The 14,976-nt window shown below is 42.3% G+C and overlaps 2 protein-coding genes across 7 annotated transcripts in view; one reads left to right on the top strand and one right to left on the bottom strand.

Moving 5' to 3' along the window:
* WASF1 (WASP family member 1) overlaps positions 1-7,747 on the bottom strand; it is a 65,519-nt gene extending 57,772 nt beyond the window's left edge. For 2 of the 6 annotated variants that reach the window (XM_041745983.1, XM_041746405.1), the window contains exon 1: positions 7,181-7,747. The gene's annotated coding sequence lies outside the window, so the exon portion shown is untranslated. Of the gene's footprint in view, positions 1-5,988; positions 6,109-6,353; positions 6,395-6,795; positions 6,833-7,180 lie in introns of those variants that run through there. The other 4 variants (XM_041746058.1, XM_041746321.1, XM_041746150.1 and 1 more) reach the window with 4 other exon arrangements.
* Positions 7,748-8,167: 420 nt separating this feature from the next.
* The window catches only part of CDC40 (cell division cycle 40), a 51,998-nt gene continuing 45,189 nt past the window's right edge, over positions 8,168-14,976 (top strand). The window contains exon 1 of the mRNA XM_041766163.1: positions 8,168-8,396. Within this exon, the coding sequence (XP_041622097.1) occupies positions 8,208-8,396 (189 nt within the window). The 5' untranslated portion in view covers positions 8,168-8,207. The remainder of the gene's footprint in view (positions 8,397-14,976) is intronic.

Genomic DNA, 14,976 nt, shown 5'->3' with positions numbered 1-14,976 from the left:
AAATGTGTCGAATCCATCAAAAGTTGTACTCAGAGGGAAATTGATAGCACTGAATGCATACAGAAGGAAAGAAGAAAGATCTAAAATCAATAATCTCAGGTTCCATCGTTTTCTTAAAAAAAGATTTTATTTATTTATTCATGAGCAATACACAGAGAGAGGCAGAGGGAAAAGCAGGCTCCTCGCTGGGAGACCTGGGAGACCGATGTGGGACTCAATAAGAGGACCAAGACCACGCCCTGAGCCAAAGGCAGACGTTCAACCCCTAAGCCACCCCAGCATCCCTCTCAGGTTCCATCTTAGAAACTATAGAAAGAATAGCATATAAACCTAAAAGCAAGCAGAAAAATCAACAAAATTGAAAACAAAAAATCAACAAAGAAAGCAAATGAAACCACAAGATTCTTTGAAAATATCAACAAAATTGGTAAGTTTCTAGCCATATATTATGATATGTCATCACACAAGGCATTTACTTTGGTTTTTAGAGTAAATAAGTGCTAGTGTTCATCCTCAACTAAAATATAAAATGCTTCTCCTGTTCCTTTTTTCCTTAACCTTTCCACAATGTTCCAACATCATTTCTAGCACATTACAAAATTTATCCTTCCTCAAAAAAATATATACACATTTAAGAAAACAGAGTGTTATTAAAGAGTGGAAAACAAACAAACAAAAAAACTTACTTTTGTAGCATAATGTGAAAAAAATGACAGACTTCATACTTTTGGTAGAAAAATCAAGTAAGTTAATCTATGCCCTGACATGCAAGCTTTTTCTTTTTCTCTTCAAATGAGTTAAGTCAGTATAGAAACATTAATTTATTAGAGTAGACCTGAGTAACTGTTACTTAAGAGAAAAAAATGGCAAAAAGCCGTACCATTGCAAACATACCCAAAATAAAGCATTGCTGTCATCATCACCTAACAGGTATCAACTACACCCAACCTCTGCCTCCCTCAGAATTCCATTAGAACCAGTAGTTTAAAGAGTGGTATTTAACCCAATCTCAGGACCATGGACAAAGACAGGTGAACACAGCCAAGACTGTGTATCAGCTTCTCGTTCTTTCTTCCAAATGCCCCTGTTTATCTAGTTCACATGACAAGAAACAATACCAGTTTCTGGGTTTGAAGATCTTACAGTTTCAGCCACTAGAGCAAAAACAAAGCAGTCAAACCTCTGGGCACTTAGGATTCAGGAAAAGCTCTTAAGTGTCTTCCCGGCTTAGTGCAGAAGTATAGAACTGCACCAACAAACACCAGACTTGGGCAGAATTGTGACTGAATCTCCCAGAGCGATCTTTTTAAAAGACAGATCTGGTCCACTTGTTAACCTGATTAAAACCCTACAAGGCTTTCCCCAATACACTGAAAATAAAATCCACAACCCTAGTTGAAACAAGACTTACGTGGACCTTACATATCTGGCCCATTTACCTTTACAATCTTATCACATTAGGCCACAATCCCCCTTGCTCGCTATATAGTTGAGTTTTATTTACTTTGCCCTTTTCTTAGTTCTTAGTTGAACCTACCAAGCTCTCTCCCACCTCAAGACTGCTTAACGCACGTACCCCTTGCATTCTCCTTTTTTACATAGCTAACTTCCACTAATATTTCCTCGAAGAACCTTCCCTGACTCCCAAGGTAAATTAGGTTCCCTATTTTTTCCTTTACAGCATTCACCGCAATTCCTGATTACAGATACGTGTATTTATTCAGTAACTGTCTCTCTTACTATACTGTGAATCCAAGAGAATTGAGACCTCTGTTTTGCTCTCCATTGTAGACTTCTGGCACCCAGCTGGCCTTCGATAATTATGTGCTAATAATTGGTTTAGCATAGGATGAGTGGTAACTACCACTAGACTGACCAATTACAGATGAGGGGAAGGGTAGCAGGCTAGCAGAATTACTGTTATCAAGTTCCACAGTAACTTACTGAGGAAAAGGAAGAGAAAGTGATTCTCAGAGAAGCTGTGCTTCTGCTGAGCAGAATAAACTTGTTTATTTCAGTTACTTCTCTTCTTCCATTAAATTCTAATAGGACTATGATACCAATTTAATAAAATGATATAATGGTAGCTATAGAGTGATTTGTATATATAGCAAGCATGTGTTATTTTTTATCATTAAGAAAAACACGTTACCTATTGTTTTTGAATATTATTAACCTCCAGATAAGTTAATTAAAATACTCCAATGTGTATGACCAACATAGCTGCATTTCATGACCCTTTTTCTCAGAGCATCCTGATCTTTCCACCTAAGAAAATTACTTACCTGCTCTTCTGTACTAACTGTATTCACTATCCATTTAACTTATACAACAAGTTTTGGAAACACAAAAATGAAGCAAAACAAAACAATCAACCAAAACAACAATAAAAACTGTCTCTGTTCTCAAGGAATCCATGAACTCACTCTTTCATTCTGCCTCCAACCCTCCTGCCATGCCCAAAGTTCCAGAGCACTCAATGTAAGACTGCCAGATTTAACAAATAAAAATGCAGGATATCCCATACGTATGTGACAACCCTATTCCCAAGCCATATTCCATCGCTTTACTTTCATAAACCCACTCCAAAACTTTAGTTCCAATATTTTCCTTATAAAAAAAATTTCTCTGGAGATTCACTGGATATGATTTTTCTACAAAGAATAAATAAAATCTAACTTGACTTTATTCAAAAGCTGTCAGTAAAAAACTTAAAAGAAGAGACCAAAGCAAATCATCTTAATTTTGTTTCTTGGTGGTACTAGGAGTTAAAAAACAAAAAATAAAAATAAAAGCAGATGCAATGACAAACATTACAAAGAACTCCTTTAAAAACCCTAAAAATTCTTGCTTCCAAGAGTAAGCATGTGAGAAAAAGATTAAGACTATAATCTTTTCAGAGGTAGTTTCAGAGGAGAGAAATTCTCTGAGAGGAGGTACATAAGCAGTAACATTAGAAAGGAAAAATGAACTATCAGAAAAAAATGCCTTTGAGGGGCGCCTGGGTGGTTCAATGGGTTAATAAGCATTTGCCTTCAGCTCAGGTCATGATCCCAGTGTCCTGGAATCGAGCCTTGCATTGGGCTCCGGGCTCAACTGAGAGCCTATCTCTATGTATATGTAAATTAATTTTTTTTTTAAAAAGAAATGTCTTTGAATTTTACTTATAACTGAAAGGAAACTCAGAGATTATCTACTTCAACCTTCTCATTTTACAATTGAGAAAACCAAAGACCCTGAAAAGTGAAAAGTAAAATGACTTGTCAAACATCACACAGAAGACCCTAGCTCCAATTTCTCTCATTCTCTCACCTCTTGCCCCATATAATGTAAGGAACACTGAACTGAGGAAGATCCTCCACTTCATATCCAGTGGGTGTTAGAGAACAATTCCTAATAATGTCATATCTAACACAAGAGAAGTGTATTCCTGGCATTTCAAGGAAAATTCTGAATGGATTTTCCCAAAGAAAAATTGTTGTACATAGTGTAAGTATTTCCAATATATTTATCCTAATTACTATTAATACAGTTGGTATTATAAATCTTGTAATTTAGGTACATTATGGGTTAAATTTGGTGGGCTGTCTGCAAATCTAACCACCAAGCATATTGTTTTCGAGAAAGTTCCAAGTTCTAAACCATTTTACAAGTTTTAAAATACAGATCTCATGCTAAATTAGGAACCAGCAATACACAAAGACTCAATATTATAAACTGAATGTGATAAATTAAAAATACAAGATTCTTCATTTTATAAAAAGCTTTACCTCAGGTGTCATTTATTTCTAAAATTTGGTAGTCAGGCACATTTAGCACAGGATATATCTTATATACATCTTTTTAATATTATTTCATTGGAAAGCTGATATAAGTAAAAAAGAATCAAAAACATTTTTAAACTTATCTAATTTAGGAAAAACAACAAAACAACTTTAATGCATATTTTTAATGAAGTGACCTAAAAGAAGTAAAATTAATAATTTTATAAATGAAAGGTTGACAACCCACATTGTAGTATATAGGTATTTTGTACTCTTTCAAAAAATGCACAGGTAAGGAATTCTATCTGAACAGGTAAATAAAGTTCAAAAAACCTCTAAAACATTTTCTCTTTTCTCCTGAGATAAAGCTATGTTTCATGAATTACAGTGTGTTTGACAAATCTGTTTTTAAAATTTTATATTTAGTCTATTAAATCAATGGGTATTCTCCACCCATTCATTTTATTTGTCTAACAACAACAACAACAACAACAACAACAACAAAAATAAGCCCCTACTATTTGCTAAACACTATGCTAGCAACTTTGGATTTATGACAATAAGACTCAGGTTAGTTCCTGTCCTCAAAGAGCTTAGAAAAATCTTTAACTGTATTTTTTTTAATAGTAAATTTATTTTTTATTGGTGTTCAATTTGCCAACATACAGAATAACACCCAGTGCTCATCCCGTCAAGTGCCCCCCTCAGTGCCCGCCACCCAGTCACCCCCACCCCCTTTAACTGTATTTACCCAAGTGATAATGACAGCTGAATTTAAAGTTGGTCATTTGAGAAAACATTAAAAATCTAATTAAATTCATTTTCAAAAACAGAAACTACACAATGGTAATTCTAAAGACATTTGTATAAACTTATCTATATGAGGCTTCCCCACAAAGTAACCAAAAATATGGCTTTGATAAAAAGCCCTAATATCTTAACAGTAGCTTTTGCTATGAAAATTAACTGAGTTAATAATACTCCAGTAAGGAAATCAAAAGCTACTATTACCATCTCTGTGATACTGAAAACCAAACACTTGGAAATAGATACCTTAAACTATTCTGAAAATGAAGCAAAATGTATAATTAAATATAGTATGATACAATATTAATACACTGCATCTGAATATGTGATTATTTACAAACTTGAATAATAAAACTTCATATCATACCTTACAAATGACCACAACTATGTATTTCGGGCCATGTCACCTGCAAATATTTCAATTTCTGTTTTTTTTTTTTTAACTTAATTCAAGATTGTACTTGTTTATTACCAAGTCATATAACTTTTTTTCATCAATATAAACTACATCTATAGTTATAACTATAAATAGATATCAACTATAATGCCCATTAAATTTGCAATTAATAGAAACTCTTGATGAGAAACCTTTTTCAATATAGAGCCATGATTTCCCAAGCAAAATTCAATGTAAATCAGCCATTCTAAAATGCCACGGAATATCCTAATGACATCCTTGTACTTAACTCTGAAATATTTTCATCATCCATCAGTTAAATACCTAAATTTTCCTTAAAAGCATTATGAAAACATCTATATTGAATTTATGCGTACTACTCAGTGACATAAATGAGTATTTTCTCCATTTACACATAAGGAAACTAAGGCACAGAGGTGTCCATTTTGTAAATTGCAAGGTCATTTCCTAACCAATCACCTGATACTACGCTATCAAGTTATATTATATGTGCGCCACTTCCAAATGCCATAAAACAATTACTGTATCTTAAAACAACTGCCTCTGCGATGCCTATGTGCAATTCTGTTTTATCCAGAGGGTTATGGCAACAAGCTTAAACAAGAGAAGCTGGAAGGGGAGGCTTACCAAAAGAACAAACAAAAAACAAACAAACAAAAAAAAAACCCACTTATTTTTGATAGTGAATCATTTAAGGAAGAAGAGGTAGACAGTTTTTACCATCATAATCAAGTAACCAACAGTTGTTCCTTCCATTTTCAGAAATATATTCCATCTTTCAGGTAGATCGTGCAAAACTGGAGCCTGCCCATCCTTGGAGAGAGAAGTTAGAAAAAAAAAAAAAAGAGAGAGAAAGAGAGAGAGAGAGAGAGAGAGAGAATATCCTAACAGCAAGTCATGTTAAATACATGATATTGCAAAGAACTGAATTTAAAAAAAATAAAATAAAATTAGAGGAATTAGCGAATGCTCATTATTGGCAGTTGAAAAACCCCCCACCTGAAATATGAAAGGCTTCCTTTCATTCAACTGAAGGCTAGGATCAGCAATAAAATATTCTATTACTGAAAAACAACCAGACACCAAAACTTCTCTCATTCAAGACTCCAGAAGACTGTAGATCATAGTCCTTTCTTCCAACACTCGCCGTAAAATAAAAAATACTTTGCTAACAGAAAGCCAAACGCCTTGGGGGGGGGGGGCCGAAACCGCCCCTGGGAGCAGAGGCAAGACGGCGTTTCTAATTATGCGATAGTACTACCACCCCTTAGATGAAAGTTGCCCCCCGCGCACACTGAAGGTGGGCACAGGAGACGGGGCTGATGACCGACGCATCAACTACCGCGCGAGACACAGGACTTAACGGGTCCGCGGATCCACCACCGGAGAAGACATCGAATTGTGAGCCGAGGCTCCCCTCCTGCGGAAACGGGGGGGAGGGGGGGGGTGGGCGACGGGGTGAGACCGGGTCCTATTCGAGCGTCTCGCTAGCCGGGGGTTAGCTACATCAGTTGACCGGCTGGATCAATCGGAGCCAGGCTGTGAGGGTTCGGGCCGCGATGGGATGCGCGGATGCGCCTTCCTTCGCGTGCTCCTTCCCCGCGCATCCCGCGGCGAGCGCCTGCCGGCGGCGTCGGAGCGCACCGAAGCTAGGGGGCACGCTTTGGCAAGGGGAAATCAGAAACGGGAAGGAAAAGGTGCGATGGATGGATGCTGCGGAGTTGAATGATGATCCGGGCGGCACAATGGGCGAGTCGGGCCGACGTCGGGGCCGAGGGGGCGGGCGGCCCCGGGGCGTCGCCTTACCTTTCCGGCCGTGACAGACAGACGCGCGGCGCCCACACGCAAACGCACCGGCCGGCTTCGCGGAGCCTCCCGCACGTCGCGCGAGCCGGGGCTCCCCGCCCCCGCCCCCACCCCCGGGGCCGCAGGGGGTGCCCGGCGGCCCAGGTGACACCTGCAGGGCCCCCACCTCGGGCGGCCGCCGTCTCCCTCGGCGTCTCCCTCAGCCCCCGGCGCGGCTGGCGGGTGGGCGGCCGGAGGGGGGGCGGGGGCGGCGCGCCCATCCCCGTCACCTTTACCGGGCGGGAGCGCCACACACACGCCTCCGTGCGTTCCGGCCGGTGAGGAGTTGTTCCTCCCGCGGCAGCGCCCGCCCCCGAAACACGATTCCTGAGAGACTCGCGCTCACCGTGAAATCATGGGGGGCGGGGGGGCTTCTGCCTTACCCCGTCTTCATGCTTCGGTGCCCCCTCGGCCGCCGCGACTCCACCTCAGAGCCTCCGGGAGCGACGGGCTCCGCAGCGGAACGGGCTCCGGGCTCCCGGGAACGCCGCCGCGCCGCCGGACCCACCGTGTGCTCGACGCGCGAGCGAACAACGCCGCGAGCCGCCGCCGCCGCCGCCGCCGCCCCCCACCCGCCCCCTCCCCGCGCGCGACGCTCCACAACCGGGCGCGGCGATCCGCGCCTGCAGCGGGGGGGGCCGGGGGGGGCGACCGCGGGGCCTCGCCACCTAATCTCCCGTCCCTCCCATCAGGACCTATTCTCCACCCCTCAAGGTCCTCCAACTCAAGGTCCTCACTGTCCTCTTCAGCTCCCAGCGCCCAGGTGCCGCCGCGGTGGAGAACTCGGCCTCCGCCCCCTCAGCCGGCGCAGGGCAGGAAGACGGCTTCCCCCCCCATTTCCTGAGGCTCTATGGTATTGCCCGATCCTCAATTTGGGGGAAGGGGATGGAGAGAACAGCGCTCGGCCGGGGAGTGAGGGAAGATGAGAGCCAATTGAATGAACCCTCCGTCCGGGGGCGGGGCCGCGGGGGGCCCGCCCACTCGGCCCCGCCCCGCCCCTCCCCCCGAACTACACTTCCCATCGCGCCTCTGCCAACTTCCCGCCGCGCTGCCCGCCGGGAGTGTAGGACCTGGCTGCCTCGAGGCACTTCGGGACTCGTAGTCTTTCGTCTGGCCTCGTAGGTCCTGGAAGTTTATAGGGACTGCATAATTTTTCTCTTAATTTCCCTAGATAAGCGCCTCCGTATTCTCAGCCCTCTTATGCGTCTTCGAATACCACGTTGTGTACATCTTAAAGTGCCGTAAGTGGATTGTTAGCGAAGGAAGTAAAATAACGTGTGTGTGTGTGTGTATAATCCGTCAGGTCATCTGTCAGGACCTGGAAGCCGCTTCTTCCGCCCGGGCCTGGTCTCCGCAGAGGGTCTGTCGCCGTCATGTCGGCTGCGATTGCAGCTCTGGCTGCGTCCTACGGCTCGGGCTCAGGGTCCGAATCGGACTCGGACAGTGAGGGCGGGCGGTGTTGCCTGCCAGCCGCCGACTCGCTCATGCACCTGACGAAGTCGGCTTCGACCAAGCCCTCCCTGGCAGTGGCGGTGGACTCGGCTCCGGAGGTGGCAGTTAAGGTGAGCTCCTGGGCCCCTGAGGCGGTGCGTGCGGGACTCGCCCGCTTCTGCCGCGGGCACCGTCAGGCCCCGCGTTGCCTCCTCCGCGGGGCTGAGGTAGAAGTCGCCCACGCTCGGATCCCTGCTCTTCCTCCTGCCGGCGTCGTCCTCGGGGGGAAGCCGGGGCTCGGAAGTTGCCCTCAGCTCTCCGGCTGCTCCCGGCTTTCGCCTCCCGCCACCGAGCAAGGGGTGACGGGTGACGGGTGAGGGGTGAGGGGGGGGGGCGTGAACGTCGAATTTATTGTGACCAGGACGTGGCCTGGGTGCAGCAGGTGTGAATCGGAACTTCCCAAACTAGCCTCGCGCTGAGGTGCGTGGTGGCGCGGCTTTGTTGCCGAAGTCGGAGCTGGATTCTGGCCGCAGCTGCGCCACTTCTGTGAGCTTGGGCCAGTCCTGCAAACCTCCGCTGTCCCGTCACCCGGCCGGCGGGGCTGCGTTTGAAAGTGCGTTCTCTCTCCGAGAGCGTCGTGTAAAAATTGAGTGGAGTGATAACGATTGTAGCGTCTGATGAAAGTGCAGTGAATGTCGGTTTACCCCCTTGTGATTATAGGTATGTGTGTAGGTACGTCTATGTACATATTTTTTAAAGATTTTATTTATTTATTCATGTTATACATAGAGAGAGAGAGAGAGAGGCAGAGACACAGGCAGAGGGAGAAGCAGGCTCCATGCGGGGAGCCCGACGTGGGACTCGATCCCGGGTCTCCAGGGTCACGCCCTGGGCCAAGGCAGGCACTGAACCGCTGAGCCACCCAGGGATCCCCTATGTGTATTTTTGTACTCAGATGTATAGTAACACAGCGAGGAAAGGCCGTGCTGGGTCCCAGGTGGGGAAAGTGATGGAGAAACCGGGCTGTACGAGTTCACTTAATTGTTTGCTGGAGACATGTTATTTGCCAGGGACTCTTCCAGGGGCTGAAGACACAGAGGCCAGTGAGCCAGGCACCTTTGCCATCTCGATGCATAGTGGAAGAGGCAGCCTTTAACACTTGAGCAAATAAAGTGATTACAGATTGGATTGAGCCCCCTGAAGGAAAAATAATAATAATAAAAAATGATTAAAAAAAATAAAAGAGTTCTGTGAGAGGGAATAAGGTTAGGAGCGTGGCTTCCGTAGATGGGCCGGGGAAAAGTGTCTTCCAGAGAAGGCAGCTTTGAGGAGAAGGAGGAGAAGCCAGACATGTGCAAGGTAAGGCAAGAGTTTCCAGAGGAGACAGCAGAGCCTTGACATGTCCAAAGAGCCTAGTGTGTCTGAAGATCTGAGGAAGGGCTGGTGTGTCTAGAACCAGAGGAGAGCATCCACCAGCTGGTACAGGCCCAGGAGAGCTAAGTGGGGGTAACCGGAAGCTCAACATGTGGTGATGGGAGGCAGCCTACAAGAATGACTTTGGACTTCAGATGTTTCCTATAGAATCGTCTTATATGACATTAAACCATTTTGGATTTGTTTAAAAAAAAAAAAAATAGAATCGTCACCTCGACGTGTCACATACCTGAAACTAGTATGACATTGTATGCTGATTAGACTTCAATTAAAAAAAAAACAACAAAAAAAAGATGTTCCCAAGTCTACTGTTATAACTTTTGAGACTTTTGCAAGTTTTTATGAATATTGCTTTTTTCATTTATAGAATGGTAGGAAAGAATGCTTAGGATCCTCCTATCTTTATGACAAAGTCCCCAAACTTGTGTCACTCTAGCCACGTCCGAAAGCCGTCATTCTTTTCACAGCTTGGCTTTTTTGGAGCTCTCCCTTCATCTCATTGTCTCCTCAACCAAGCACAACCTAGCTCCAGCCTCTTAGGAAGCTACTTCCTCTTCCTAAGAAATGGTGAGAACTTGTCAGGTTTTGCCATCTGACTTGAATATTTGCCTCAAGTGACACTATTCTTGGAACTTTCTCTCCCTGTGGCTTCTGTAGGGCCATCGTCAGTCGTCCCATACCCTGTTCTTCTGTGTTCCCATGTGTGTTTCCTGGGACTCTGCCCTTAGTCCACCCCCTACCCCCTTCACCTCTCCCGCTGTCTCAGGCCTTCAGCTTCAGTCTGTGCTTCCGATGCCTCCTCACAGGTGAACCCTCTGAAGTGGTACACAGAACCTCTGGAATCCAGACCGTCAGGATTCAAATACTGCTCTGGCACTCACCCAAACGGTGACCTCGCATGAGTTACCTAAGTGTTCTGTCCCAAAGGCTTCTCCCCTCTGGAAAGTGGGGATGACACTAGGACCCATCTCATGGACAGACCTATTGTAAAGCACATTAAGCACTCATAACACTGTCAGACACACCATCCTTATTATTCCCCACTCTAAACTCCTTGCTGGCTCCAGAACTATTAAACTTCTCTCTCCAGATGGTTCTCAGGCACCTGCAATCCAATGTACTGAAAAATCTATACCCCCCCCCCCAAAACAATCCACCTCACTTATTTTTCCCATTTTGGTTAATGATCCACAACTCACTTATTTGTCCAAGCCAAAATAGAAGGGTCTTCCTTTTCCTCCTGCCTCAACCTTGAAGCTAGTCTTTCAGCTGGTTCTAACATTTCTGCTTCGTTAATTTCTCTCAAATTAATTTCTTCCTCTGCATTTCCACTGATACAAGCTTACTTCTTGTCTTCATTACTTCTCCCAGGAGTCATTCTTGTCTTTCTCTCTCAACCCCTGATTCTGGGTAGTGGGTCCTCTCATTGTGACACAATGGTATTTGTCAAATACTTTATTTCAGATTCTCATTTCTCTGCAATACCATTATAATAACCTTCTAACTGATCTTTCTACTCCTTTCTTGTTTCCTAGTTCCATCCATATAGCATTCCTCCCTTCACAGTGTAATCTTTCTAAATTCCAGCATCCTACCACTTCGCTGCCCAAAGGCACTGTGTTACTACTGGATAATTTCTCAGATCCTTATGTAACATGAGGCCTGCTGAATGCTCTACAAAGCCCCAAAAGCCTTATTTTCCTTTTTTGCTCTCAAGATTTTTGGCCATACTTGTCTCTCTGCCTGGAAATCCCTTTCCTCATGCTTCATGCTACTCCCTGCCCCAAATTCTACTGTCCTTCCATCTCACTGCACACACTTCCTCCTCTGTCCAGGCACCCTCCTTTGTGCCTCCGTTATAGCCCTCACTGCATTGACTTGCTGTGACTTATTAACTTTTTCTTTACCCTGAAATATTGTGAGACCCTGGAGACCAGAGATGGTTGTGTCTATTTTCATGTCTCCTATGCCTAGTATACAAGATGGAGGGAAAGGTATTTGGTGAAAGAATGAATGAAAGAGTAAATGCAAAAGAAAGTATTGAAAAAGCAGATACATTAAGAATTAAGAATACATTGGGTGGGGGCGAGGGAATGTCTCTAGAACTCATTTTGTTCAGTCACCTCAAGTTTTAAGTAAGGTAATACAGGAAGAGAAGCTGCATAAGGTCCCTTAGAAGCAGAGCACAGAGCTGAGGCTAAAGCGCTCCCCCAACCCCCCTCGCCACCTAGATAATTCTGTGATAAGAGAGTTAGGGATGTTAATTATCGCTACTTTGTTTATATGCAAATAAAACAAACAAAACCTTACACGTAGTAAAGGTGATGATAGAGAAATGACAAAGGGAGATGTAAAGCATGCAGATACGTTCATCTGTATTTGACTAATTGTATTGTAACAGACGGCAAGCATTTTAACAAGAGTATAAACTTAGGCAGTGTTTTTTAACCTATTTCCCTGAACACTAATGAGATTGAACATCTTTTCATATATGTCATTGGTGATTTGATTTTTTTTTTTTTTCTATTTGAAGTGACTATTGGGTGGTTTTCTTTCGGATTCATAGGAGATCTTTGTATATTTTAGATGATATCCTTTGTCAGTTACATGTGCTGTAACTGTTAACTATTTAACATAGTTAAATCAGCTGCAAATATGATAGTATTTTTTTCTTTCTTTGAGTCTGTATTTCTTTCATTTCTTTTCTTGCCATGCTTGCTAAGTTTTCCAGAAAGATCAAAAGTAAGAATATGGAAAGAGAATACATTTGGCAAATACTAAGCAAAAAAAAGTGGCACTGGTTGTATTAAGATTCATAGAGTAGACTTCGTAATGATAGAAGGGCTCAATTCAGAAAGTGGTATGGCAGTTTTAAATTCATATGCACCTAATAATCTAAGCTGAAGATATTTAAGTAAAAGTTGATAGAACAACAATGAAAGATTGACAAATCTACCATCACAGCTGGAGATTTTAATATACCTCTCAAAAATTGGTAGAACAAGCAAAAAATACCAATAATGAAATGGTAAATTTGAACAACAAAATTAACAAACTGTGTAAAGAACTTACACTCAAGGCAGTATGTTGTTTTCAAGCACTAATAAAACATTTTTAAAAGCTGACCATATACTAGGCCGGGAACTGGTAAACTTCAGTAAAAGGCCAAATAGTAAAGACTGTAGGCCTTGCTGGCCATATACAGTGTTTGTCATATTTTCTTTTTTAAGCAAGCCTTTAAAATAAATACCATTTTTAGCTTATTGGTACAAAAACAGACCGTAGGCTAGATTTTGCCTACAAATTAGTTTGCCAATGCCTACACTAGGCCATAAAATAAGTTTCAATAAACTTTAAATCATATTACCGCATCCTCTAACCACAGTGCATTAAAAAAATAACTAATAAAATTACTGTATTTGAAAATTATGAAATTGTACCTCTCAATAACCATGGGCCAAAATAAAAAATAATGATAATGGAAAAATATTTTGAACTGAACAATAAGGAAAATAATACCAGAACATGTGAGGTGCAGCCATAGCAAAAAATTCTTTTTAAGTGTAGTCTTAAATACAAGTAATGGAAAAGAAGGCAGACAGAAAGTTAGTATGCTAGGCATCCATGCTTTTAGATTGATTTTTTTTAATCATTCCATTCTTTTCCTGTACTCATTTGTAAATTATGCACTCAGTTTTTGCTCTTTGAGTGGTTAACTGTAGAAATTAAAATATCTGAGTTAATTAGCACCTTTGCCTCTTACTGAACAGTGCAAAAATCTTAGAACACTTCAATTTTATTGACATTTCCCTACCCCTACTTTAGCTATTATTGTCTCTTATTTTTATATATATATTTAAACTTAAGAAGATGTCAGTGCACTAAGCTGATTCTTGCCTCTCATATGCAGGAGGTTGCTTTCTTTCTCCCTACTCTGCATACTTCCATGTCCTCTTGTGAAGGTTAACTGGTGGCAACTGCTCGCAGTTTTAGTTTGTCTTTTTTTTTTTTAAGATTTATTTATGTATTTGAGAGAAAGAGTGCCTATGTGGGCGGTGGGGGTAGGGAGGTGCAAAGGGAAAGAATCTCCAGCATACTCCCCAGTGAGCACAGAGCCCCACATAAGCCTGGATCCCATGACCCTGAGAATGTGACCTGAGCAGAAATCAAGAGTTGGCTGCTCAACTGACCAAGCCACGCAGGTGCCCCCTTAGTTGGTTTCTTATATGTTTTTATTTAACCGTCTTTTTTAAAGGATCTTTTCACCAGATTTAGTTTACTTAGCTGGCACTTCTTTTCTCTCAGCATATTTAAAATATTCTATTTTCTGATTTTCAGTGTCACTGATAGCTCTTTGCTTTTTTCTTCAAACTGCTTTTAAGACCCTTACCCTGTGCCCCCTTTTATTTGGAGTGTAGTTTGTGTATTCATTATGGGGTACCCAGATGTGGATTTCTTTTTGTTTCTCCTGCTCAGAATTTGCGGAGTGTCTTTAATTGGGAATTGATTGGTTTGGAGAGTGGATCTTCAGTGTTTCTGGGAAGTTTTTTTCCTATCTCTTCACGTATTATTTTAGTCCTGTTCTCACTTCTCTTTTGCTAGAACTCCAGATACTTGTGTTCACTGATGTATGACAACAATTGTTTTCTGGTTAAAAATGTATTTTAATGCAACACTGTCAAATTTGGCAAAAGCCCACTGGGTTGCAAGAGTTGCTTGTTAATTGATGTTAAAATTTAACATCAATTTTGAAAGCAGACCTGGCTTTCTCTCATTTTAGTCCGGGACTGTGTTACTTTTCCCCAGTGTGGTCCCTGCTTTAACATAGCCGACTTGAGTAAAATGAAAATTCTGCCTCTAATTTTGAGCATTTTAAAAAATTTCTTCTTTTTGGGCAATCTTTCTCCTACTTAATGAACTTCAAATAGATCACATTTGTTAAGGGCCAAACTCAAAGGATATCTTTATGTGAACTTCTATTCTCTTATCTCATCCATGTAACCTTCCATCTTAGAAAGTCTAGACATTTCTACTTTCTGGGGAAAAAAAAACTATAAATTGGTAAATAGTTCATAATAATGATTAATAGTTGTTTTCTGCTTTACAGTTTACAAAGTGCTTTCCCATCTATTTTCTTATTTGTACAAGGTAAAAAATGTGAAAAGGACTCCAAAGTAAATATTATTTCATTTTATTCTTGAATTACTTTGAATCAACAGAAGATAACCTGTTCAAACTTATGTGACCCATAGGACACCCTGCACTCACTACACTTTA

Source organism: Vulpes lagopus, chromosome 1, assembly GCF_018345385.1.
Source record: "Vulpes lagopus strain Blue_001 chromosome 1, ASM1834538v1, whole genome shotgun sequence".
Classification (NCBI taxonomy): Eukaryota; Metazoa; Chordata; class Mammalia; order Carnivora; family Canidae; genus Vulpes; species Vulpes lagopus.
Note: the sequence above shows the minus strand (reverse complement) of the source record. Positions and strands in the feature narration are given on the sequence as shown.